The 27754-nt window shown below is 47.0% G+C and overlaps 2 protein-coding genes across 7 annotated transcripts in view; both read left to right on the top strand.

Annotated features, from left to right (window-relative positions):
- Nucleotides 1–8234, top strand: part of SPTBN2 (spectrin beta, non-erythrocytic 2) — a 106024-nt gene extending 97790 nt beyond the window's left edge. For all 4 annotated transcript variants that reach the window (XM_077328907.1, XM_077328916.1, XM_077328925.1 and 1 more), the window contains 5 exons: nt 693–768; nt 1991–2229; nt 4323–4496; nt 5429–5471; nt 6897–8234. In XM_077328907.1, coding sequence (XP_077185022.1) covers nt 693–768; nt 1991–2229; nt 4323–4496; nt 5429–5471; nt 6897–7130 — 766 coding nt within the window. In that variant the 3' untranslated portion in view covers nt 7131–8234. The remainder of the gene's footprint in view (nt 1–692; nt 769–1990; nt 2230–4322; nt 4497–5428; nt 5472–6896) is intronic.
- A 6024-nt stretch (nt 8235–14258) lies between these two features.
- RBM4B (RNA binding motif protein 4B) lies at nt 14259–26474 on the top strand. Of its 3 annotated transcripts, none has more exons than XM_077329048.1 (4): nt 14259–14397; nt 17724–18149; nt 22152–22821; nt 25155–26474. In XM_077329048.1, the coding sequence occupies exons 2-3, from the start codon at nt 17738–17740 to the stop codon at nt 22811–22813; spliced, it is 1074 nt and encodes a 357-aa protein (XP_077185163.1). In that variant the 5' UTR covers nt 14259–14397; nt 17724–17737; the 3' UTR covers nt 22814–22821; nt 25155–26474. The 3 variants fall into 3 exon arrangements, with proteins under 3 accessions (XP_077185163.1, XP_077185156.1, XP_077185168.1); XM_077329041.1 differs by having other exon boundaries at nt 25891–26474; XM_077329053.1 differs by lacking the exon at nt 22152–22821 and having other exon boundaries at nt 25891–26474.
- Nucleotides 26475–27754: the final 1280 nt, after the last annotated feature.

Genomic DNA, 27754 nt, shown 5'->3' on the forward strand with positions numbered 1-27754 from the left:
AATATTTATAGGCTGCATTTCTACTCAATCAAGGCCACCAAGGTGGCTGCCAGTTATTAATACACGTGAATAAAAACATTCACAAAACCAAAACTAAAATCCATATTAAGACACATCAAACCAGTACCAACACATGGCAGGAAGGAGGGATCATTGAGGGAATGCTAAATGAAAGGAAAACGTCTTCAACAATTGGCCAGAGATAGTGACAGAAGGGGATAGTTGAACATCCTTAGCCAACAAGACCCTCTTTTGGGTTGCCACCTGCTAGTCTCAGAAGGTGGGAGCACCCGGAACAAGGCTGTGCCTCAGCAGTCAGGTAGATTCATATGGGAGTAAGGAGTCCGGTATGCTGCTCCAAAACTGTATAGGGTTTTAAAGCTCCTGGAATTGGGCCTGGAAACAAATTGGGAGCCAGTGTAAGATGGACCAAGAGTAGAATCAGTATTCTGATCTGCAACATTCTTATAACACTTGAAGATTCCAAATGCATTTCAAGAGCAGCCCCACATAGAGCGCATTGTGGCATTCTAATCTAGTTTTGCAGTACTGGAGACAATGGTATTGTACATTTGAGGGGTTGCAAGAGAGAAGGGAAGAGGAATATGGTCTTTGGAGAGGGGCAGTTCCCCCACAGGAGCACTATGAGGTTGGCACTGATGCAAGCCCCTCTCATACATTCCCTTCTGCAGGAGTTCGGGAGAACAAGGTCTGTCACTGGAGTTGCCATCTTTGAACGGGATTGACCCCGATTCTGAGTCTCCCCAGGTAAAGCATGGATATTTTGGGCTCTGGGAGTGGTGTGGGGAATAATATGGAGAAATGAAGGGAAAACTTCACATTGCTGCTTGGCTGGGATGGGGATGTTATCGGTTGAAGGTTAATTGAAAACTGTTATTTGATAAAAGTTTCCTGTTGTTAAAAATGTTATATCTTGTTAAAATGTTATATATTCAAATCAAGATGCATATGTTGTCCTATACTAGGAAGGTTGCTGTGTAAATCGCCCGGAGCCATATGAGAGGGTGGCATATAAATATAATTTAAAAAATAAAATAAAAAATGTAATACAGTTATGAGAGACACATTGTCACACCCTGATGTTTAAGGAAAAGTCAATTGCCCAAGAGAAATGTTTCTTAGGCACAGCTCATCACAACCCAACATCTCATCTATTATTATTATTATTATTATTATTATTATTATTATTATTATTATTATTATTAAACTTTTATACCACCGTTCCCTTAGGCTCACGGCAGTTTACAAGATAAAAATTACAATAAAACCCATAGTTAAAACCATTAAAACCAATCCACACTATCAATGTTAGGCAATTGGCAAGCACTAACTAACCCCACTTTGATGTGGAAGTCCTCTCTGACTCAGAAAAAGCATCCAAGGCTCTTCACCCTTGCTGTTCCTGAACATCTGGTTTCTCCTTTCTTTCTCCAAGATTTCCATGAAAACCACTAGAAAACCACTTAACTGCTATCCCCAACTAGAACTAAGCCTAAGGAAGTATACCTAGATTGGCTGCTGTCCATCCTTTTGCCCCCATTGCCTCTTCCTTTCTCGCCTTCCCCCATTGTAGGAATTAAGCCTGTAAGTGCCTATGGGGCAGGGACCTGTCTTTTGGTGGTCTCCATTAATCTGTAAAGAAACAAGAATAATGATGTTGATAAAAAAATACTAATTGCCAAGGGGGAAAAGGACAACCTTCCTGATCCTTCCCTGCCGGGAGAGAGCCAAAGCCTGGATTAGTTTCATTATTTCATATTCTGCCTTTCTTCCATTAAGGGGTAGGGTCCTAGGAGGTCTCCCATCTGAGAAGACCTTGGACCCATTTATCCTCAGTAAAATGGCAGCATGATGTGATCTTCAACCCTACCCTGAGGAGAGAATTGATAGAGCCTTAGTATTATGTGCAAGCACAGTGTATGTGGCATAACAAATATAAAGGCACCTGATTCATCCCTATCTTTCCCAGATATCTGAGACATCAGGTACAGTGAATGGGTCACGGCTGGACTCCGTGTCCAAAGGAAAGGATCCCAGCCCAGTTCCATCACCCAAACTCCGCTCCAAGCTGCCTGCCCTTGGCGCTGATCCAACTCATTCAGCCACACTGCCCTTGCGAATGCCAGATTCCTCGGCCTCGGAACAGATGGAGGGAATGTTGTATCGAAAACAGGAAATGGAGTCCCATGGCAAGAAAGCAGCCAACAGGTGAGACAAGGGCATGGGTCTGGAAGGGCGTTTTGGAATGGCAGACAGCAATATGTATGAGTGTCTTAATTAATTAATTGGTTTTCTAAATTGCTTCTCCCCGCAAGCGGGCTCAGGACACTTCACAACACACACATTGAAAACAACCCACCTTAAAATCACAATTTAAACCATATTAAAACTTTGAAAGCTCGATTTTTGTCTGCTGCTCATTCCAGTTCTTCCCACGTTAACAGCGGGGATGAACTGGAGGGAATGGACGGAGGCCCTTAGTTTTTACGGGCTGTGCCTCAACCAAATGCCTTGTGGAAGAGCCCTGCTTTGCAGGCCCTGAGGAACTTAGGTAGTTCCATCAAGGCCCGGATCTTGTTGGCAGCTTGTTCTACCAGGTTGGGGCCACAGCTGAGAAGGCCCTGGGACTGGTTGAGGCCAGATACATTTCTTTCAGCCCGGGGACCACCAACATATTAACATTTAATGATCTTAATGTCCTTCTGGATGCATACTGGGGGCTCAGACCGCATATGGCCTTGAAGATTAAGATCCAAACCTTAAACCTGATTCAGAATTCAACTGGCACCCAATACGGCTGTTTGAGGGTAGGTCATCTATGGGCACTCCAGGGTTCTAGTAAAGACCTGGGCAGCTGCATTCTGTCCCAGCTGCATTTCCAGGTCAGGCCTTAAGGGCAGACCTGCGTAGAGCAAGTTACAGAAACTAGCCTGGAGGTGACCATTGCATGGATAACGGTGGGTGGGTTTTCCAGGGTCAGGCAGGGTGTAAGTCGCTTCACCTGGCACAGCTCTGTTGGAGCCATTCCGTCGCAGCCTCCAGGGACCTGGCCTGTGAATCTGAGGCCAGTGAATCCAGCTGGCTGCTCAGTAGCAGAGGGAGCTGGGTATCATCTGCATATTGGTGGTGCCCTAGCCCAGGGGTAGTCAACCTGTGGTCCTCCAGATGTTCATGGACCACAATTCCCATGAGCCGCTGCCAGCGTTTGCTGGCAGAGGCTCATGGGAATTGTGGTCCATGAACATCTGGAGGACCACAGGTTGACTACCCCTGCCCTAGCCCATGCTGTCAGAACAGGGGACTAAGAGGGTGCATAAAGATGTTAAATAACACCAGGGCAAGAACTGCGGATATCCCATAAGCCATGGTAGAATTTTAAATTTCTCTTTGCTTATAAATATTCTTGTTCTGTGGAAATCATTCCAAAGGAGTTCAGAGTCTCAGGAGGAGAATGGTCTTTGCCAGCACTGCCGAAATCCTTTAACTAAAGAAGCTGGGAATCTAACCAGCCGTCTTCTGCACACAATATGTATGCTCTGCCATTGAGGCGTATTGTCCCTTGTCGGAAGGGAATAGTGACAAACAAGACAACCTCAGTGAGGGAAATGAAAGGTCAGCTAGCATGGGAGAAAGCTACAGCAGTGCCTGGGGGGAAAGGGGGAGCGGCTGTGAGCTTTCGGCAGGTTGTGATGGGGAGAGGGTGCTGAGGCAGGGAGGCTGAAAACAGTTTAAATGGAAGGTAACTGAATCAGAGCCTCTTGTGGCGCAGAGTGGTAAGGCAGCCGTCTGAAAGCTTTGCCTATGAGGCTGGGAGTTCAATCCCAGCAGCTGGCTCAAGGTTGACTCAGCCTTTCATCCTTCCGAGGTGGGTAAAATGAGTACCCAGCTTGCTGGGGGGTAAACGGTAATGACTGGGGAAGGCACTGGCAAACCACCCCATATTGAGTCTGCCATGAAAACACTAGAGGGCGTCACCCCAAGGGTCAGACATGACTCGGTGCTTGCACAGGGGATACCTTTACCTTTACCTTTTAACTGAATCAAGTAGTGCAAGTTGACCAGCAAGTATTAGAGGGCTTAAAAAGGCAGTAGCCTGATGAGAAAAGAGAAGCTCATTACTGAGGAAAGGGAGCTAGGGAAAGGCTTCATGCAAGAACTAGGAAACACATCTGCATGCGGATGAATTCCATACATGGAACTAAATTCAGCCACTTCTTTTAGCTGCTTGTCTGGCCTGGGCCTGCCGAGGTGTCCAGGTCCTTTGGACACAGAGATAATCCCTGATTAACCTGTCTCTCCAGATCCTGGCAGAACATCTTTTGCATTGTGCGGAAGGGCAGCCTGGGCTTCTACAAGGACAGCAAGAATGCCAGCAACGGCATCCCTTACCATGGCGAGGTGCCTGTCTGCTTGCAGGGGGCCCAGTGCAACGTTGCCTTGGACTACAAGAAGCGCAAGCATGTCTTCAAGCTTGGGTACGGGGCGCACCTTTGGCCACACAATGTCGGCCTTGCTTTCTGTTTAGTTTCTCCACTGTTAAGACTGAACACAGCAGGACATGTGGGTTATACTGTCACAGCTCCCAGTGTGGAAATTTTGGGAGCCATAGTCCCAGGAACAGGGTGAGGAAACTGTACCAAGGAACTGTCCGGCATCCCCACAAAGGTACAATTCTATAGGTGTAATCTTATCCTCGAGGTTACACCTGCCAAACAAGGACAGGATCAGGACTAAACTAATGTTGTTTAAGGAACATTTAAGTTAATGGCACTGCAGAGCTCTTGCAGCATTGAAACTCGCAGTTATGATGCCGATAGTTCACACTAAAATATTATGTCCAAGCTGGCTACGTCTGCATAAGAGGGTAGAACTGGAAGGTATTGGGAGTGTGCAGACTACAGCAATGGCCAACGTAGTTCTGATCCTATGGTCCTCTAGGGCAAAGGTCCACCTCTCCCACTGACAGCGATGATGGCAAAAGAGCTGGCAGAAGTAGTTGTTCTCCGTTGGACATGCCCATGTAGCTCTCATAAAGTCCCAAAGCATTCTACCGTTATGGGTTTAGACTTCACAGCGGCCATTTTAGGCCAGGCTGTAGGACCGCATGTTTGTCTCTTACAGAAGAACTTAATTTTTTCTTTGCTGTCTTTCTGCAAGCCTTGTTGCTGATACCCAATCTCCTGTCCATAGTGGGATTTGGGTTTCTAGGGGATCCCTGGGCAAGCGTCAGGAATGATTATTGCATTGCCCCTCCCCTCACCTGCAGGTATTAATTATTGTATGGCCAAGTTACATACAGGAAGCATATAATAATGTAAAATACATAACCAAGTTGATACAGTGGGTATGCAGACTGATTGGGCAGTCCCCCAGTACTAATATCTAAATTTTCAATCCATCCCTGCAGGTTAACTGATGGCAAAGAATATTTATTCCAGGCTAAGGATGAGGTGAGTGGATTTCCATTCTATTCTTTGCAATTTCCATTCTTAGAGTGCTGTCTGAAAGCCTCCAACTCTCTAATTTTAGCCCATGTCCAATTCTAGCCTGGGCTCCTGATCCCATAATATGCCTTTGTCATTTGAAGGGGGCATGGCAACAGGAAGTGGGAATTAAGCACCAGACTAGATCCTCTAACCAGAAGTGCCTATTTTGGCAGGCAAGAGTTCCCCTCCTCATCCACCAAAGTGTGGGGTAGGCTGCAGATATTCATGGGTGAAGGGAAGACACTCTCCTGACATTCAGATGCATGCCCTAGAACAGGGGTCCCCCAACCGTCTTGAGCCTGCGGGTACCTTAAGAATTAAGAGACAGTATGACAAAATGCCAGCCACAAAACGGCTGCCACAGCTTACCTTCAATCACACAGTGAAAATCTTTATACTCTAGTGGCAGCATTAAAAAAAATCTGCACAGCCAATCAAATTTCCAAAGGCTACTTTATTTATTTATATTTATTACTGGATGGATTTTTATCCCGCCACTCTCAGAATTTTTATCCCGCCACTCTTGTGGCAGGTAACAACAATTAATATAAAAACCCCTATGTGTTAACCGTTAAAACCCCACACAAAACCAAACTCAAGATAGGCAGCGATATTCACCCACGCCCCACCCAGCCTGTTCAGACAAACCATCTGCCTCAGGATAGGGGGTTCACCTGATGTTCTGGCGCAGCCTGAGGAAGGGTCCCTGATCTTCTCAGCTCTAGCCTCAACCAAAGTCCCTGGTGGAAGAGCTCTGTCTTACAGGCTCTGTCAGTGCCCTTAGCCCTGGTTAGCCCTTAGCCCTGGTTCTCGTTGAGGCCAGATGCACTTCCCTTGGGCTGGGACTCAGAAACCGTGCTGGGCACCTATTTTAAAAACATTTAGCCAGCAGCAGAAAAGGTGCTGGAAAGTGGGCACCATGTTGGGGATCTCTGCTCCAGAATATACAGAAAATACATTTCAAAAATTTCTTGGATGCTTTAGGATGCTTTGGGCTGATCCTGCGTTGAGCAGGGGGTTGGACTAGATGGCCTGTATGGCCCCTTCCAACTCTATGATTCTATGAAGAAGATGCAGGGCTTTCTCCCGTCTGTTCTCCTATATTCAGCTCTTAAAATGTATTTTATTTGGTGCATATATATCCCCCCTCCTTCCAAAGAATTCAGGGCACCAGTCATCATTCTCTATCCTTTTACTCTCGGAGCAGCTCGATGAAGTCCAGCAACCTGAGAGTGTGTGACTGGCCCGAGAATACCCATGACTTGAAAAGGAAATTCTCACCTTCCTCCTTTTAGTGATGTGTGGTGGGAGGGAATGCAGTCCGTGCCTCCACGCAGGGCAATTGTCCCTCAGAGAAGTGAAAGGGTGGCTCTCCTCCTTCTTCCCTAGGCTGAGATGAGCAGCTGGATGCGAGTCATCAACGCTGCGACCACCTGCGCCCCAACGCCACAAGGGACTGCAGAGGAACAGGTGCCACTCATCAGTAAAGGAATGTCGCGCACCCTGAGCATGCCCCCCGTGTCCCCCAACAGTGGCCCCGAAGGGTCCGTCACACTGCGCAGCAAAGAGACCAAGGAGAAGGACCGCGAAAAGCGCTTCAGTTTTTTCAAGAAGAACAAATAGGAGTCCCGCATGGGGATCGGGCGGGCGGGGGGGACTGCAGCTACTGAGTCTGTGCGAAACTGACGGTCAGGGCGGGCGTGACGAGGGACTTCGGACCCAGGGGAAACCGGGGAGCAACACAGCTGACAGATTGCATGAAGCATCTCCAAACTTTACACGGAATGCCTCTCCTCCCTCCCCTACCCCAGAACAACAGCAACAACAACAAAAAAAGCAAAACCAGGCCACGCTGCCTCAATCGGAACACGTTTGCAAGGCGAAGCCATGTCAGGGATTGGGTCTGAGGTGCTGCGCTTGGAAGAGGCTCTTGCAGGGGGGGGCAAATGGGTATCCCTGAAGTGTGGGCGTCATGAGAGTGTGGGCCGGGGGGGGGGGGCACGAGCAATGTACGTCATCTGTTGTGATACATGCACAGGAACTCAGGGCTTTTGAGTTGCTAAGTGTGGGCTCTGCCAAGGTTTTCCGTTACCTGTTTGGTATCAAGAGTCTGTTGGGTATAGGGGGGAAAGTGGGTCCTTTGGACTTCTGATGCTGATAACCTCTCCTCCCTCCTCCCATCAACCCCCATCCTCTTAAGTCAGAAAATGCTTCCATCACCTGAACCCCCCCACCCACCCCGTTTCAGCCTCCTATTGCAGGACTTCTCTAGAGCCACCCCTCTCCCCTTTGTCGCCTAACCTGAAGTGGGTTAACCCTGCTGAGTGAGTCAAAATGGGGCCGGGAAAGAACAGGACCCGTTCTGAGGCAGGAGGAAAACCAACTTTTGAAGAGAGGCTTGTTTCCTGAGGCACTGCTAGTCCCACATAAGGCCCTAATGGGGCCGGACTGACTGCAGCATAAGCCATTCCATAGGTCAGAGCTCATAAAGCCAGAGCTCTTAAACAGGGAGAGAATTCAAAGGGGGTGAAATCCTTTTGCCTCTAAAATTGTCAGCCACCCAAGCTGGCTTTTCTTGTCAGCTCTGCCTCCTTCCTGCCTTGGAAGCCAACCAGAAGAAATGTGAGCTTGGAGTGACAAAGGCAGCTGACTGGAGAAGGAATTCAGGACTTCTCTCCATTCTCTACTTAAAACTGCACCATAAACACCCCCATTTTTTGAAGTTACCTTTTATTGTCCTGACTCAGTTTTGTACATTCTGACTGGCAACGAGGAGAAGGCTGCCTTCAAATGCCACTTTACAGTTGTGTGGCTGGCTGCCTTGTTCACAAACAGCTCTGCCACTCTCATTCCTAGTTAGGGCCTTTGAGAATTCCACCCAAGAACTTTATCATTATCACCACTTCTGCCAGACCTGGATTTCCTGAGGCACCTCTGGGCCTCCAGGAGCCAACTCCAAGGTCTCTCTGATACAACACTCTACTTCTTCCTGGGCCAGCCCGATGGCCCATAAGGTAAGCTTATTAGCAGAGCATGATGGAGACACATAGCCCGTCATCTGGTGCTCGGAAAACGTCCTGCCTCCAAACATGGAGGTTCCATTCTCAGTGATCCCAACTGATCCATGAATGTATCTGAGCTTTCGTTTTGTTTCTTTAAAAGATCTCCGATTCAAAAGACCGCTTCAGCATTGTGTGGCAATGAGACACAGGCCTCTGACCCAAGGGGGTGGGGAATTGAAGGGGGCAGACCCTCATGTTCCACGAAGCCTGTCCTTCCAACGACACTACTCAGGGGTCCTTCTAACAAGATGAGGCAGGAATCTTTTTTTTTTTTAATTTCTGAAAACCGTATTAGGAGGAAACTGGCATTTCCAGGGGAGGATTATGTGTCTTAGCTTTTGCCAGAGTCTCGTAGCTTTGCCTGACAGTGGGGACCAAAGTTCTCTCCATTGGTCTTTCGGGGCTTGCTGTCTGACAGCTGCTCTTTCCCTGCTGAGCTCCTGCAGGAGTGGGAATATCTCCACTGCTGAATTTTGCATCCCACTCCGCTGTGTTCCTGCTTCCATCTCTTTTTCTAGTCTGGTTTTCTGACCTGTGCCTTCCTTTTTCATAATCGTATGCTGCCCCGATGGCTTGCCATGCCCTTTTCCTCTTCTCTCCTCCCTCCCCCTGCCCCCGCAGCAAGATAGCAACACTCCCCTGCCACCCCTTACAAAGGATGCAGAGGGTGCCTAGGTGGGGGCTCCTAGCTGGGGCTGCAAAGGTCTGGCTCATTGCCAGACTCACTAATGGCAGGGTGGCCCAACACTGCTTGGATTGCGGGAAGTAATTGGGATGGGGATTTCAAGGCAGGACTCCTGGCTTGAACCAAGGCCCTTCCCAGCACACGCCTATGAGGACCCTGTTCCCAGTGGCGTCCTGGTGGCATCTCTGTGCTTGTGGGAGACGTTATTCACGTATTTGCAGTGGCATCTGTTCTGATTTTTTTTTTTGGACAGAAATTAAACAAAAAAATCTGTGTAAAGAGTAGTTGGCCTGTTTTATTCCTAACTACCTATTGCAGTGGGAACTACCAAATGAACTTTTTTCCTGACTGTGCAAAGGAAGTACCGCTTATCAAGCAGAGCTCTTCTGGATGAAGAAAGGTGATTTGCAAACTTAGAAAAGCCCTGTTCTGACCACTGAATGGACTGGAACACTCTACCTGGAAATCCCGTAATTGGAGTTTACTTTAATATTGCAAAGGAAGGCAATATACAGACAGAATCAAAGTTGGAAGGGACCTCCAGGGTCTCCTGCACAATGCAGGCACTCATAACTACTTGCCCACCCACGGTGACCCCAATTTCATGCCCAAATGATCCCTCCACCAAACATCTCCAGAATCCAGCTTGGCCTGGAGGAAATTCACCTACTATCCCGCAGCAGCAATTAGCAATTCCCAGGGTGTGCAAGGAAGGGCCACAATAGACAAACACTGGCACATCTCTTCCTGCCCACCCACTCACAATCTGCCTAAGTTCACAAAATCAGCATTTCTGTCAGATGGCTATTCAGCCTCTGCTTAAAAACTTGCAAAAAAAGAACTCACCACCTTCCGAGGAAGCCTGTTCCACTGGGAAACTGCTGTAACTCAGGAACTTCTTCCGGATGTTTAACCAAAAATACTTTTGAATTAATTCCAACCCATTGGAGTCCTTACCTCTGGGGCAACAAAACCACTCTGCTCCACCTTCTCTAGGACAGCCCTTCAAGTATTTGAAGATGGTTATCATATCACCTCTTAATTGTCTTCTCTCCAAGCTAAACAAACCAAGCTTACTCAACCTTTCCTCATATGACTTGTTCTCCAAACCCCTCACCAAACTCGTAGCCCTCCTCTGGACACGGTCATGTTTCTCTACATCTTTCTTCAGTTGTGGTGCCCAAAACTGAACATAGTACTCCAAGTGAGGCCTAACCACAGCGGAGTAAAGTGGCAGCATCACTTTGCGTGATCGCGACACTATTATTTTAATGCAGCTCAAAATCCCATTTGACTTTTTAGCCATCAAGTCACACTGCTGACTCATGTTCAGCGTATGGTCTAAGTCCCCCAGATCCTTTTCACATTGACTATTCCACTCTTATGAACCAAAAAAGGAGGCCTCCTCCCCCAGAAATGTTCTTCCACAATGTTTTGATATACCAAGGTCAGAAGAGAGAAAACTCCCTCTATGCCACCTGGCCACTTCTCTTAGCCCCCTTCAGAACAGGATTGCTACCTTTCGGCCTGGCTTAGCTCCTGTGCCTTTAACAGCACAGAAGTTTAGTAGAAAGAGAATCGCACATGACTGTCAAGCTCAGCACCAGGGCATGCAAATGATAGCCATCCCTTCTCAACATCAGCTTTTGGTCAGGTAGATTGCTTCTGCACATGGAGGTTCACTAAGCTCCTAACTGTTGGTACACATTGTCTGCACTTTTGTCTCTAATCCCTCCGTAAGCCCTAAACATTTTCAAGGTGATTTTATTTGAACTTTTCTAGAACTCTTCATCACGTTATGTTGTATAGCAGTGAGTCAAACCTCCACTCCATCCCTAAGCTTGCTATGTAACCATATGCCAGTGTAGTTCATAGAGATGTTAAGATAAAGGGGAGAAGCAGAGAACCAAGGGTGCCCTGCTGAGCTCCCAGAAGGAAGGGCAGGCTAGATCTCCGTCTGATCTACCCCTTCCCTTTTTAAAATTGACTCTAAAGCAAAGTTCTAGGGAACTCGAAAACTTGCATTCTTTGTTGTTTCAGTTGATCTTAATCTAAAAAACCCATGTGTTTATTTGTAATTTAATTTATAGGCCATCTTTCCCCAATTATGGGCTTGGGGTAGTTTACAACACTGATATACATTTAAAACTATTAAAACATAATACAGCTTGTTCTGTAGCCACCGCAATAAAACTGGCTAATTCAGTGGTCATGGTAGTAGTAAATATATCCCCTATAGAGGGAGGCCTCACAGACAGTAGTCCTACGGCTGGGCAGGAAAGGCCCGAGCGATGAAGAACAGCTAGCCAACCTTGACTGAGTACGGCTATCAGTGGCCGACTCCACCAGGAACCTGGGGGTGATTCTTGATGCCTCCCTCTCTATGGAGGTTCAGATCACGATGGTAGCACAAGCTGGAATTTTACCACCTTTGCCAAGCCAAACTACTAGTGCCCTACTTGGCCCGAGAACACCTAGCCACTGTGATCCACACCAGCGGTCCCCAACCTGTGGCCCGCGGCCCGGTGCCAGGCCGCGAAGGCCATGGTGCCGGGCCGCGGCTCCCTCTCCCCGCCCCCCCCCGCAGTAAAAAACTTCCCAGGCCGCAAGCTTGTGGCCCGGGAAGCTTCTTACTGCGGGAGGAAGGGGAGAGGGAATCAGGGCCGGGCTGCGCATTCGCGGCCCGATGCGCAGGCGTGGTCCGTGCGAGCGTGGCCTGATGCGCGGCCGTGGTCCGTGCGGGTGCGGCCCGCAGGCGCGACCCGATGCACGGGCGCAGCCCGATGCCCTGCCGGTCCCCAGCCTCAGAAAGGTTGGGGACCACTGATCCACACGACAATCACCTCTAGATCTGCAATTCACTCTACGCTTGCCTGCCCTTATCCTTGATCTGGAAACTGCAACTAGTTCAGAATGCAGCTGCCAGGGTCCTCACAGCAACACCCACATCCTCCAGCAGCTGCATTGGCTTCCAGTTGAATTCTGGATCAGGCTTAAGGTTTTGGTTATCATCTTTAAGGCTATATGCAGTCTTTACCTAAGGGATCACCTCTCTGTATAAACAACTCAAAGAGCCTTACACTCCACCAGTTCCATCTTCCTGGTGATCCCTGGCCCCAAGGAAGCCCACTTGATCTCAACCAGAGCCAGAGCTTTCTCCATCCTGGCCCCTACCTGGTGGAATGAGCTCCCAGAGAGAACTCAAGCACTCCCACAGGGCCTGCAAAAGGGAGCTTCTCTGCCAGGCATTTGGTTGAGGTCAACCAGAACCACCCCTTCCAATTGGCCTCCCTCCTACAACCATCACTGCAGACTTGCCCACCCAAGGAGCCATCAGTAAGCATTGATATATTGTTCTCCCCAATGTTCTATTGTGCATAATGTTATAGTTATTATATTATTATAAACTGAGTTTATAAACTGAATGAGCCTTCAGGGAGGGCGGTATATAAATATATAATAAATATTTTGGGGGTTGGGGAGAGAAACACAGAGAGGAGGCATTTCATTCCACCAGGTGGGAGCCAGGACTGAAAAGGCCTGTCTCTGATTCTGGACAGCTGGATCTCTCTAGGGCCAGGGATTACCAACAAGTTGGTATTTGCTGAACACAGTGTTCTTCAGTGAATATATTGGGAGAGGCAGTCCCTTAGATAAAAGCTTCAGTTTGTTTGCCCTCTGCCACTTGACCATAGCCTTCCTAGGGTTGCCACCTGTGGGCAGAGTTAATTTAGTGGGGGAGCCTCAATGGGACCTAATACCGCACAGCCCACTCACTCCCCCCAAAAAGCAGTTTTTTCTCTCCAGAGGATGTCATTCATTCATTCATTCATTCATTCATTCATTCATTCATTCAATTTGTATACCACCCTCCCCTGAGGCTCAGGGCAGTTCACATGGAACATAAACAACGCATGGAATGTTGTTTCTTCATAACGTAACATATAGTCCACTTATATGACAAAAACAATAGCAGCTATAACTGAAAGTAAGTCTAATTCATAACAGTTCAAATAGGTCCATAGTTCAGGTGTACGGGTTCTTGGAGGAGAGGTTCGGGGGCCCAACAGATGTTACTGATTCCTGTCAGCCTCAATGGAATGCATGGCAGAAGAGTTCCCTCTTGCAAGCCCTGCGGAACAAATTCAGCTCTGTTAGGGCCCTGATCTCCTCCAGGAGCTCATTCCACCAGGTGGGGGCCAGGACAGAGAAGGCCCTGGCCCTGGTTGAAGCCAAGGGGGCTTAGCCGGCTGGAGGTGGCGAAGCACAGAGCTCTTCGAGGGGCAAAGGCAGAGAGGCGGTCCTTCCAGTACACTGGACCCAGACCACATATAGCAGGGGTAGTCAAACTGTGGCCCTCCAGATGTCCATGGACTACAATTCCCATGTGTCCCTGCCATGGACATCTGGAGGGCCGCAGTTTGACTACCCCTGACATATAGCCTTGAAGGTAATTACCAAGACCTTAAGTCTGATCTGGAATTCGACTGGTAGCCAAATGCAGTCCCTCAACTGTAATTCCAGGACCCCTCCAGGCACCACCTGGAGTTGGGCTACCGTTTTCTTAAGACATTAGCCACAGGACCTTCCCCACTGGAGGCTTGAAAATACTAATTTTTAATAATTTTAATATTAATATTATTTTAATAAGGTGTTTAAAAAAAGGTACTTCCCCTCCAATACTGAAATCCATTCCCCCACCCGTGAGTATATCTCCGGTCACTCTGGCCCCAAACACGTGGAACAACCTATTGTCCTTCAGCGATCCTCCCTGTCCGCTCAAAGAATAGTACGGCCCCACCGACGAACGTCACAATGGAGAGATCGGTGACAAAACAAAAAGAGGCGGGACTAGTCTACAAGGCGGCGTGGGCTTAATCCTCATTGGCGAGAATTTCGTTCTTTTCTTCACCACATGGGACCAACCCACCACCTTCTGCTGAAACGAGTTCCTATTGGCTATACACGCCCAGGGATTCCAGCCGCTGTCCATACACCGGGCGGGAGAGACCCTTTGGAACCAATGAGGCGGCGGCGCTCTGGCGTGAGGGCGGGTCGAATGGCGCGGGGAGGGCGGAGAACCTTTTCCGTTGCTCGTGCCGCCATTTTGTGTCGTTGGCTGTTGCGGAGAGGGGCCGGGGCGGTGAGTGACTGGCGGAAGGTGCCGTTCTCTGCTTTGGGGTGGCGAGTTAAGCCGTGTTTGGGGCTCGCTCTTCGAAGAGGCCTTGCAGAAGAGCGGCGGCTGGTGGAGAAAGAGGCGCCTCGGAGGGAAGGAAGGGAAATCCCACCCCAGCCATTCCAAGGGGAGCGGGGCCTGGCGGCGTGCCTGAGTGCCTCGGGCCCCTCCTGGGCCACTATGGTGCCAGGGAACGCATTTTGCAGGGTGGTCAGCCCTAAGGGAGCCCTTTGCCTCCCGGGAGCGTGGAAACGCCCATCCCCAGGAGCGGGAGAGAAACGAATGGCGGAGCCGCTTAATCCGCCGGCTGGGGGGGGGGGGGAGGAAGCCTCACGTACGCAGCCGCCATGGAAACGCCCTAAACTCGCCCGCGTAGCAATTCAGTAAAACAGGCGTGCCTCCGTTCGCCTCGTTCTTTCGATGGCACCATAAAAGAGCCTTCTTCGAGATGCGTTTTTTAATACTGGGCCTTGCAGTGTGTAAAGCCCGGCACTTCGCTGTAGACGTAGAGTATCTGTGGTGCTGAAATGCTGCAGGCGAAATTGTTCCTGTTATGCACTGTTTATGCACTGTTTATGCACTGGGAACTTCATTGCCCCAGCTCCCGTGCAGGAGCACAGATTGGGGGCGGATGAGGTACACCAGGCCAAATGCTCCCCCATGTGGGTGCAGGAAGATGTGGGGCAACCTGCCACAACTAAGACTCCAGCCTGCAGCCCAGCATGAAACCTCCAGTGCATAAATGGTCTTATTGTAGACATAAAATGGTGGCGGTGGTGGGGACATGGTGTTTTAGATTTCTCAGTTGCAGTTCAAGAGACAGAGTTGGGCCAGTAAAGTGCCGGTTGGTGTGATTTGTGTGTTTGGTCGGGGGGGGGGGTGTGAATAAAGGATTAAGCCTGGGGATATGGGAGGCGAGTGGAATAAAGTATTTTTAGAATTCAATGTATTTAGAAGACCGGCCCTCTTGGCCCCGCAATCAGTGTACACCATTTAAAATAACATGGATGCAAGTGTTATGATGGGGGAAGGGGGTTCTTGGATGTTATTAGTAGCTGGGCCTCAACCAAATGCCTGGTGGAAGAGCTCAGTTTGCAGAGCCTGCAGAACTGAGTAAGCTCCAAAAGGGTCCATGTCTCCACTGGGAGCTCATTCCACCAGGTAGGAGCCAGGACCTAAAAGGCCCTGGCGGAGGCCAGGTGCACCTCCCTTGGGCCGGGGACCACCAGCCTGTTGGAATCAGCTGAACATAGCACTTTTCTGGGAAGTATTTGAGAGGCAGCCTCTCAGGGTATGCGGGGCCCAAACCACGAATTTTCTTAAACGTCTGTGGGATCTTCCTTGAAAATGGTGGTGGAGGAGACATGCTAGCCTGTTCCAGCAAAATACAAAGGCCAATGATGCCTGAAATTTATTTCACTATGTGCTTTCATGAGTCAGAGCTCCCATCTTCAAATACGTGGAAAGGAAATAAATTTGGAACTACTGGCTGGAGAAGAGAGAAGCTGAAGTAGGGAAACAGGTTTAGTGTGAATCCCATCATAAGTCTTTCAAGTGGGATTCTCCTGTAAAGAATTAAAATGGAATTGTGTAAGGAATAATGAGAGAGGTCAGAGACCAGGGTGTTGCATTTAAATGACCATACTTTCTAGTTATTGTTGCTGAAACCATATTCCTAAAATGGGTACACTCTTGTTTCTGTGGAAGGTATGATAGTATACTATATAAGTTAATGTAATATGACCCTGCTTGCCCTTTGCACAACAAAAAAAATCTAAATGTAACTTAACTTCCCCATAATAATTACTAATATTGGAGCCAGTGTAGAAAACAGTTGTTTAATAAATGATTTTATCTACCACTACTGAGTAGTCTAGTGTTAACAAATAAACAAGCAGTGACCATATCTTCATGTACATGGGCTTTTAGGTCATACAGCAAACAGATCTTGCATCTTTGGATGTGGCAAATGCTGGGTTGAATTTCTGGTCTCTATGAAATTCAATGTGTGATCTCCAGCTAAGGATTACTTCTTTTAACTGAAGCACCCTTATTTATTTATTTTCAGAAATGTGTAGCTTGTGTTACTTCAAAATGTGTTTTTGTTGTTGTTGTTGGCTGTTGTGGGTTTTCTGGGCTGTGTGGCTGTGGTCTGTTAGTTTTAGTCCCTGATGTTTTTGCCAGAGGTAGGACATGGCAGGATTCAGTTTTGGGCACCGCAGTTGAAGAAGGATGTAATCATGCTGGAGCGTGTCCAAAGGAGGGCAACAAAGATGGTGAGGGGTTTGGAGGCCAAGGTATATGAGGAAAGTTTGGGGGAGCTTGGTCTGTTTAGCCTGGAGAGGAGATGACTGAGAGGGGATCTGATAGCCATCTTTAAGTATTTAAAAGGCTGCCATGTAGAGCAGCGGTCCGCAACCTTTTTTAGGCTGTGGACCGGTGGGTGTGGGAGGACAATCCGGCGGCTGCGCATTTGTGGTCGAGCTGCGCATGCGTGACAGTTTCTCGCATGCGCGTAACTGCCAAGCATGCATGTGGTCGCGTTTGTGCATGTGGCCACACTACCCTCTCCCCCCTCCTGCAAAAAGAAGCTTGCGGCCTGGGAGGGCGGCGAGAGGGAGCCGCGGCCCGGTGGTTGGGGACCACCGATGTAGAGGATGGAGCAGAGTTGTTCTCTCTTGCCCCGGAGGGATGGACAAAAACCAATGGGATGACATTAATTCAAAAGAAATTCCATCTAAACATCCAGAAGAAGTTCCTGACAGAGCGATTTCTCAGTGGAACAGGCTTCCTCAGGAGGTGGTGGGTTCTCCATCTTTGGACATTTTTTAACAGAGTCTGGATAGCCATCTGACAGAGAGTCTGATTCTGTGAAGGCTCATGGGGAGGGTGGCAGGTTACAGCGGATGAGCGATGGGGTTGTGAGTGTCCTGCATAGTGCAGGGGATTGGACTAAATGACCCATGAGGTCACTTCCAACTCTATGATTCTATGAGAATGGGAATTTCTTTGTTCCAAAGTGTGGTGTGTATAGGGGCCAGTATTCTGTGCATTATACTAGTTTTATATTTTATGCGATTTTATTGTATGTTTTAATTGTTGTTAGCCGTTGCAAGATGGCAGGCCGAGGGTGGGATTAAAACTACCAGACCACAGCCATACAACCCAGAAACCCCACCACAGAAAGTTGACTCTGGCCATGAAAGCCTCTGACAATTCACTGTTTTGTTTTGTTTTTTGTTCTTCATAAGAATGTAGTCTAACACTTCTCTTCTCCCCCTCCCCCCCCCAAGCTCTAGCCACCACCATGGTGAAACTCTTTATAGGCAACCTTCCCCGGGAGGCCACAGAGCAAGAGATTCGTTCTCTTTTTGAGCAGTATGGACGGGTCCTGGAATGTGACATCATCAAGAACTACGGCTTTGTGCATATTGAGGACAAGACGGCAGCCGAGGATGCCATCCGCAACCTGCACCACTACAAGTTGCACGGAGTCTGCATCAACGTGGAGGCCAGTAAGAACAAGAGCAAAACCTCCACGAAGCTTCACGTAGGCAACATCAGTACCAGTTGCACCAACCTGGAGCTGCGGACCAAGTTTGAGGAGTATGGCCCTGTTCTTGAGTGCGACATTGTCAAGGATTATGCCTTTGTGCACATGGAGCGAGCAGAGGACGCTGTTGAGGCCATCAGGGGTCTTGACAACACAGAGTTTCAAGGTGGGATAGGGGTCTAGCTGACAGCAAGATGTACAAATGTGTGTGTGTTGGCCACTTGCTTTACTGAGGCAGTCAAACGTTTCGGTCTTTTCAACAGGAATCTTAGACTGTATTTTAATCTTTGGTTAGTCTAGCTTCTAACCAGTTATTTGATTAATTGATAATGCTTAAAACTTCAGAAGAGAAATGTTACCATCTTGGAAAGGACAGTTTAGACTGATAAACAAAAGCTCCTTATGTGATAAAATCTCCTTTAATACAGTTTCTCAAAAATTAGGTAATATAGATTTACAATTCTGATAGTTTGGGACATACTTATGAGTGCAACAGTTTTTAAGAGAGGTCCAGACTTAAACAGTGTCCTTAAAGATAAATGTTCAGGTAAGCACTATTGTAAAGTAAACTTGCCTTGCTCTGGATACAAACTGTTAAGAAAATACATTAGGTTTTCTTTGCATCCATTTTTGTGCAGCAGAGAAGAAAGAAATGCTTATGTTCAAGAGTCCACAGTCTATTTGTTCTCAGATGTACCTGCTTTCCTTTTTGGATTTGTGTAATGCAGGCAAACATATTAGCAGTAAGCATTCTGTCCCCAAATCCCCTTACTGGTCTTCTTCTACAAACAAGAAGTTCCTTTAATCTGGAGAGCCAGGTTTGATTCCCCTCTCCTTCCCATGCAGCCAGCTGGGTGACCTAGGTCTAGTCACAGGTTTCTCAGAGCTGTTCTCACAGTGCAGTTATCTCAGCCTCATATCCCTCATAGGGGTATCTGTTGTGGTGAGAGGAAGGAAAAGGCATTTGTAAGCTGCTTTGGGACACCCTTCAGGTAGTGAAAAGCGGGATATAAATCAAAAATAAAAATCTCTTATTTCTATTCCTTTGCCACTGTTCTCTAACCTTCACTCAGGTATGTTCTACTTGACCCCTCTCATCAGCCACCATTTCTAGGTGCAGTATATCTGCCTCTACCTTTCAGTCGCTGTGATACACTCTCCTCCCTCACACACCACTCATTTACTAGCAGAATTTCACCCACCCTAAGGCTTTGTGTGAGGTTTTGGTGAAGCTCACCTTTTAGTTCTCGTGCAGAAGCTACACTGTTAGTGTTCTCTCTGCTAACAGTTTCCTTTTAAGCACTTAGAACATCTTATTTATTCAGTTCATCACAGCAGGTCTGGCACTTGCTAGAGACAGCCTACAGGCAGGGAGGAGCTAATTTTTAACTTAACGTACTTTAATATTTTTTCTTCCCCTCCCCCCATTTGTGCGTGCTTGTGTGTGTGTTTGAGATATCTAAGGAGTACAGGCTATATTGTAAGGTAAAACGCCAACTTGATAGATTGGGTGTTTAATGGTATTTTAAAAATTTCAAGTGCAAATATTGGAAATGAACCTTTCAGTACCATTGACCAAAGTTGGTACCCTCTGTGTGAAATTTTGTGAAAGTCTCTCGATAGAGGCTCACCATCAGAAGTTAGAGGGTCATAATTATGAATTTGCACAAAAGCTTGTCTTGATGGTTAGAATCATGAGGACGGAGGGGCCTATGTTTTGTTGAGGTGAGCTGAAAACTAAAATGGATCATTATATCTTCTGCCAATAACCCAAGCCACGTCTTATCCTGTTTTTCCATTGATGAGCATCTTAGAACATGTAGGTTTTGGCTGAATGCATACTCCATCTTGGTGAGTGCTCTAGGCAGCACTCATATGTCTGTGTGTGTGTGTGGAGGTATAATGTATCGGATGCAGAGTTGAATGTACATGGTTTTGAATTATGGGATAACAGTGCTGTATAGCCAGTACCTGGCTGCTGTTACTTAACACCGTGGGTATGTTTCTCTCCCAGCAGCACATCAGTCAGACTTCTTAAGGAGTGCTGAACCAATAACAGTTACTGCTGGACTCCCTAGAGAGTAGCATTGTTAAGCTGTATAAGCAAGGAAGTAAAGCTTGCCTTGAGGACTTGACAAGTTTTTGTAGAGAATTTAATTACGTGTATGGAGAAAGAGATAGACATACATCTTAGTCTGCTCCTGTTAAGGTGGGAGATGGGGCATTAAGGACTGCTGCCTTCAGCATCCATCTCCCAAAAATCTCCCTCCCCCAAAGAAAAACAAATGTTTTTCAAGCAAGCATGTTAAGCAACTTCCCTGCAGGGAGTTCTTGATCCATCATTTGCCAGCCAGGGATGTGTGTATGCCAGGTGATAAGACGTAAAGGTGCACTTTATAGGTATAGGAATTTTTGTAGGCATAGTTTTTTCTGTAGGGATTAGAAAAGCAGCACTTCTAGACATGCGTCCTCTGTGCACTTTTTAAAGGCACAACAATTGGTCTTCCCGCGTAGGTTGAAAGTATGATAGAGGACAAACTTCATTAGTAGTATGAGAACTAAGTAACAGGGATATGAGGAACTTCAGCCTAATAGCCATGGTACAAAACAACCCAGTGTGCCTCTTAATTCCTGTAGTGCCAGATGGGGGAGCACCTGCAGTACAAAATCTTGAGTTCATCCTAAACCACTGGATGAAAGCATTTGGGTGGGGAGGAGGAGGATATGGGAGGTTGAACCGAATGCTCTGCTGAAAGCCTGCTTCCCCTTTGAGTTCTCTAGGGGGTTGCTGCCCAGGAGCAAAGATAGCTTCTGAGCCATGCCTAGAAACCTTAGTGTCAAGAAGGTTGTCTTCCTGTCTGTCATCTGGTCAGAACAGTGAGGTTTGTTGAGCTTGCCATGCTTCTGGACAGGATCGGCAGAGGGTGAGTAATGGAGAGGCGGAAGGGCACTTGCTTGAGGCTAAAAATGTAGGGGGTTTCAAGCACATGACACATCAGCTGAATGTAAAACTACTTGCTGAAATAAAGGTTTTTGGCTAATCAGTCCCTAAACTGGGGCGGGGGTGGATAGGTCAGTCTGCTTGCCCTGATGGGTCACCCCTTGAAGCAGGACGTGTTAAACCTTGTGAAGTGCAAGATCCATAGCAGTGAGACAAAAGATGCAGAACCTTGGAACAATTCAGGCACCCACGTATTTGGAATTCATATGCATATTATTTTAGCTGCCATCTCAGGGACTGGGTGATCTTCTAAACTTTACATCTTTGGAGATGCATCAGCAGTATTCTTTTCACCCATCAGCCTGTCTTTCTGTACAGGCCCACCGTGGGGATTTTCCATTTAATAGTTCTGCTCATATAGGGGGTTGAAAAATTTCCCTTGGTTAAGTGTGAATTGCGTGGTAGAATAAAGCTGGGACAATAAGCAAGAATTGAATGCATCCCAATAGCCTAGGAAGCCAAATCCTGAGATGTCTATTTGTTCCAACTTCCATAGCAGATAACCATCTTTTAAGTCATTGGACTGGGCTTGATCAGTAAGAGAACTACAGAGTAGTAAGAGAAATAAGTCAAGAGTATTGAGGTCCATGGGAAGGATTAGACTCTGCGCTAGTTTGAGAACCTTCAACATACAGTGTCTTCATCTCTAAACTTTTGTCTACTATCATAGTGGTTGTATTACCTGTTTTTTACAAAATAGTTGTAATTTTCTGGAATGTTGTGGGTGTTTTGAGTAGCACACTGGAAGCCAAAAACCATCCCATGTAGTAAATCAGCCTCCATAACTAGTTCTGGCAGGATACTAAACTTCCAGCTGTAATGGTTAGTATCACAGCTTCAGGGGCTGAATGAAATCTTGCACTATCACAGGCAGGCAGGGACTTAGCTTTTCCCCACCTCTAGTAATCGGTTGCTAGAATCACCTGCTTTGCTTCCTAAGCAATTTAATGACCATGACAAGCCAGAAGAGATGGGAAACCACACTCCTGCTCTTGGGAACATTCTGGCCCAGAGGTGATTTGATTTGCTCTTACATGGTAAGCATGGGTGGGTGGGCAGGTTAGTTGTTCCCATTTTCATTTTTAATTCTTGACCTGCTGTGCTTTTGCTTTGAACTGTTTTTAACCAATCTTTATAGCTGCCCTTCTTGCGTCTGTTTCTTCCAAGGCAAACGAATGCGCGTGCAGTTGTCCACCAGCCGGCTCAGGACTGCGCCCGGGATGGGAGACAAGAGTGGCTGCTACCGGTGTGGGAAGGAGGGTCACTGGTCTAAAGAGTGCCCGGTAGATCGCACGGGGCAAGTGCCCGAGCTGACCGAAACTTATAGCGAGCAATACGGAGCAGTGCGCACCCCTTACCCCGCGGGCTATGGGGATGCCATGTATTACGATGACCCCTATGGAATGGTGGACTACTATAAACGGTATCGCGCGAGGTCCGCCGCGTACGGGGCTTCTGCATACGACACATATGCGGAGCACACCATGGTCCAGTATTCCCAGTACGCCCAGTACTCACAAGCACAAGCCACAGCGGCCGCAGCCATGGCCAACCGCCTTTCTACCACTTTAGACCCTTACGACAGGGCCTTGCTGCCTGCCTCGGGAACTGCAGCAGCGGTAGCTGCCGCTGCTGCAGCTGCGTCTTCCTCCTTTTATGCCCGGGATAGAAGTCCCCTGCGTCGCTCGGCAGCTACGGCTTCCACCGTTGGAGACGTGTATGGATACGAGCGTGTTCAGCTGTCTCCCGTCCCGCGATCCTCTCTCTACGATGTCCAGCGGTTCGGGCGGGATGCGTACGCGGAAAGGTTGCGGTACACTGCGTTTTGATTCTGGAGGTGAGAGCGTTTTTTCTCGTGTAGCTTGGAAGAGGGGGATGGAGTGTTAGTGTGGCTGGTGAGAGATGGGGAAGTGGACTGCTTTGTGTGCTTGAACACCTAGTATTTGCCAGTCACTGGATGTCAAAGCTGAGCAGCAGCAGACATGTAGGTTTTACAACATCTTGAGAAAGCTCTGCTGCTTGGTGAAAGGAGTGGCCTCAACCCGTGTCAGCCAAACAAGAAAGAAGACTCTTAACAGCCTGTGTTCCTAGGTAGTGGATACTTTGAAGATTTCACCCAAGGGGAAACTAGGCTCCCTCCAGGTACATTTAAAGGCCTGTTCCTAGACTAATCTTGTCAACCATCCCCTTTCCAGGTGCCTCTACTTCCCCTTAGGTCACCATTAGCCTTCCTCTTTGTTTATAAGGCTGTCAGTTTTTCCTTTGCCAGCCTCTGCGTACAGACCTAAACATGTATGGTTAAATCTGGGATTGAGTAATATCACTGTGGAATTAGAAACAAGGCCTAATGCATATAGGCAGGACCCTCAGGCTCTTCAAGCTCTTAGTGTGTAGAGTTGTTTATCCACAGAAGACCTCTGAACTTCCAAAGAGGGCTGTCTGTTTAGGGTGTAGTTTTCTCTTTATTACATAAATATTGCTTATGATGATGTTGAGATCCATCCTGTCAGATGGAAACACAATGCTATACATTAGTTGTATGGTTCTGGGAAGGTGTTCAACATGACAGCAAGGCAACAGCCCTTCCCAGTCGGTGTCGGTACACCCAGGGACACTATGACAATTTCCAGTGAGCAGTCTTGGCTAAAAGTCTGCTGAAACTCCCCCTCCAAGAATTGCCTCATCCCTTTTTAAAGTCTCTGACATCTTGTCGCTACAGATTCCATGTTAGTGGTATACTCTGCAAAGAAATGCTGGCCTTTGACTTGTTTAACCTGCACTCACTGCTGGTTAATTCTAGTGAGTGACTTCAACATTTAGTGATGTAAGATGGTTAAAAATATTCACAGTGTTGGTAATTTCAGAAATTTCTTCCCCATGCCCTGTCAATCCTTTTCCCTCCCACCCCAAAACATTTTTGGGTATTTAGTACAATGAAGATGCTCAAACTCTTCAGTCAGTTTAATTGTCCTTTTCTGTGTTCTTTCCACTTCCACAATACTCTTTTAGTGAAGGCAGAACCAGAGTTACGCATAGGATTCTGAACAGAGCCGCATCATAAACGTACATCGTCGTTCCCATTTTCATTTGGATGTTTATACTCCACTTTTTCCCCCACTCGTGATCTAAAATCACTGTACGGCATCATTCTCCCCCTGCGCCATATCTCTCATAGAAGCAACCCTGAGAGTCTTAAGAGGCTACATAGTAAGCTTCCATGTCATAGACTCATAGAGTTGGAAAGGACCTTCCGTGGTCATCTAGTCCAACCCGCTGTACAATGCAGGAACTCACAACTACCTGCCCACCCACAGTGATCCCAATTTCATTCCCAAGTGATCCCACTACCAAAAATCTCCAGAAACCAGCCTGGCCTGGATTCAAAGTAGAGCTTTTCGTCAGAGCCCCTATCAGTACACTTATGAGCTTGGAATTCGTCTGGTACTTCAAAGGCCCTTGTAGGCTCCTTGATTCATATTGTATTATCTTCTGAAGTCCCATCAGGTGTTCTTTTGCCTCCAACTTACTGAAATGGCTGCAAGTACTGTCCTTTCATGTCATTTAGGCTTGTACTGACCCTGGTGATAGTAGACTTGCCTGAGACGTCTCAGGAGCGTGCCAAAATGGATCCAAATCGGTCATTGGGCAATCTAATAGGAAGGAATAATAGAATCATAGAGTTGGAAGGGACCTTCAGGGTCATCTAGTCCAGTCCCTTGCACAACGCAGGAACTCACAACTATTTGCCCATCCACTCACAATCTGCTAAGTTCATAAAATTCAGCATTTATGTCAGATGACTATCTAGCCTCTGCTTAAAACTTCCACAGGAGAACTCGCCACCTCCTGAGGAAGCCTGTTCCAACTGAGGAACCACTCTGTCAAGAATTTCTTCCAGATGTTTAGCTGAAAATTCTTCTGAATTTTAATTTAAGGAGGCTATGAAGAGAGGGCCACTGCTGCTAAAAAGGGCCATAACTCAATAACAAAGCACATGGTTTGCATTTAGAAGATTCCATCTGTCTAGGAAGACAGTGCCAATCACTGGCCTTTTGTTGCACTTCAGAGGCTGTGAACATAAGTAGCATTGCCAGATGGGAATTGGCTGCCACAGACTTCAGCCTTGTCAGCTGCAACGTGTGGAACTTTAACTGTTTGCTTACTTTTCAGGACACATAGAGATCGTCTATGGAAACAATCTCCAGAGAACTTCCCATAAATGGGCCAGCTCTGGCCTCACAGTGCTTACTTTGTTTAATAAAAATATTCTGTTTTTTTAATTGAAAAAGAGTACCTTTGAGCTGTTACTTTGTTTTTATGGAAACAAGACGCTTCTTGAGAGATTATGGCAGTAGTGCACATGGCTCTCAAACTGTGAATTGGAACAGTGGTTTTAAACTGTTCCAGACCCACCTGAGTTGTATGTTTGTGACAAGAAATTGCAAGACATCAATCTTGACAGGAAGAGGGGGGAGCCAGAATTATGATATCATTTCTATTGAGGTGAGGACTGAACAGCCAACCCCCCCAAAAAAGTGTGAAACACGAGCTAGACTCCGGAAATAGGAAGATTTTAGGGTGCAGGGACAGTCTCTATGATGTGCAAATTTACAATGTCATGTGCTGGTGTGGTGCTCTAGGAGTTACCTGAAATTCTGTTGGTTAAGCAGAGTTTGGATTGAATCCTAGACCCATTGATGTAGAGGTGGTAGTGTAAGGTAGCATTTGCTTCTCGCCACTGCTATGTATACACACACAAACAACACCTCAGCTTTCACAAGTATAGATGGACATGCCCCATATTTATACGTGAACATCTTTGTGCTGATGTCTCCTAAACAGTCACTCTACGGCTTTCTCTAGATATATCTTAGCCTTGAAATGAATTATGTCTTTTATTTTTCAGGTAGGCTATTTGAGGGCTGGATGTCGGGTTCCTGTGGTACGTCCGCGGCAAAACAGTACCAGCTTCACGATGTGACGATTTGTGTTTAGCATGATGTCTTGTCTCTCTTCAAAACTTAGTGACCATTAACTTTATTTTGTTTGTTTTTACTTTCTGGGGAGTTGCTTGGAGTGGGGAAGGTGTTCCTTTGGCTGTCACTTGCACCTTCCTGTCTGGACAGGTGACTGTTTTTTTGCTGGTCCTTTACTTGTGCCTGGACCTGCTCTCGCAAGCTCAGGCAGGGTTGTGTGGGTAGAGTGTGGGTGGGTGGGTGGATCTTTTATTTCCAGAGCCTGGCTCGAGCCACTGTCCTGTCCCTTAGCTCATTTTATAGCTCTCCCCCTCCCCTCAGAATAGGCTTATTTTTGAAAATGAATAATCAGTCCTTTTTTACTATGAGAAGTCATTGTCATGCTTCATACTATTCTGAATCTGGCCCCTCCTGTGGAATCCTCCCCTTATATTGATATTAACCTGTGATTTTTGTCCTTTAATATTTGACACTCTTTTTTTTTTCTGCAGTAAAATAAAGCACTTGTAACAGATTCTTGTGTGTTTAATTTTAGGTCCCCAGAGGAAAACTTAAAACTATTTACACACCCTCTGATTCAGTGTCTTATCAGGACCTTTTGTATGTGCAAGAAGTGCACTAAAGTATGTATGTCAAAGTCCCGGTGATAATTTTAAGCTTGATTAAAGGCAGAGTTGGCAGTGAAATATAGCATCCTTTCATCTGAAAGGCTGAGTAGTTTAATTTCACTTTTGTCTTCATAATGGGATACCAAGTGAAGCATTAAAAAAATTAGCTGCTTCTCTTCATTTCTAGACTTGTGATCTAGAATAATAGTTTGTATTTCCACAATTTACAAATTTGGTCCCACTCCATAATTCTTCCCATATAACTCTTTTGACCGTCACCGACTGCTTCAGTGGGTCCATCCAGCCACCTCATTCTCTGTCGTCTCCTTCTTTTGCCCTCAATCGCTCCCAGCATTAGGCTCTTCTCCAGGGAGTCCTTTCTTCTCATGACCAAAGTATTTGAGTTTTGTCTTCAGGATCTGGCCTTCTAAGGAGTAGTCAGGGCTGATCTCTTCTAGGACTGACCGGTTTGTTCGCCTTGCAGTCCAAGGGACTCGCAAGAGTCTTCTCCAGCACCAGAGTTCAAAAGCCTCAGTTCTTTGACGCTCGGCCTTCCTTATGGTCCAACTTTCACAGCCATACATTGCAACTGGGAAGACCGTAGCCTTGACTAGATGCACTTTTGTTGGCAGGGTGATGTCTCTGCTTTTTAGGATGCTGTCTAGATTAGCTTGAGCAAATGTTCATCTTTGTGGCTTCTGTACAGGCACACATGTGAATGAGGCAACTATAAAACAATGATTCTAGATCCCAAGAGTGCTCTGCCTCACAGAGCAGGCTGACATTCCCACCCCAAAGTTGCATGATGTGGAAGGAGTGAGGACTCTTGGTTCTTTTTGCTGTCACCGAGAGAATTGCTCAGCAAACTGAAACCGTGTATTTACCACAGCTACAGAGGAAAAGGAGAATGACCTCTGCTATCCCAAGACTTATTTTTGCCATAATCAACCTTAAGGGTGTCTCCTTTCACATCAGAGTACACCCCAACACTGCAAGGTTCTTGTGTTTCCATAGTGAAGTTCATTATGAATATATATTGCCATTTAGCTTATGTCATCACCTAGAACAGCTTTTCTCAACTTCTTTACCATTGAGAAGCCCCTGAAACATTCTTCAGGCTTCAAGAAACCCCAGAAATGGCATGATGATTGTACAGAATATTGTTGGGAAGCATAGCTGTGTACAT

Source organism: Paroedura picta, chromosome 1 (genome assembly GCF_049243985.1).
Source record: "Paroedura picta isolate Pp20150507F chromosome 1, Ppicta_v3.0, whole genome shotgun sequence".
Taxonomy (NCBI): Eukaryota; Metazoa; Chordata; class Lepidosauria; order Squamata; family Gekkonidae; genus Paroedura; species Paroedura picta.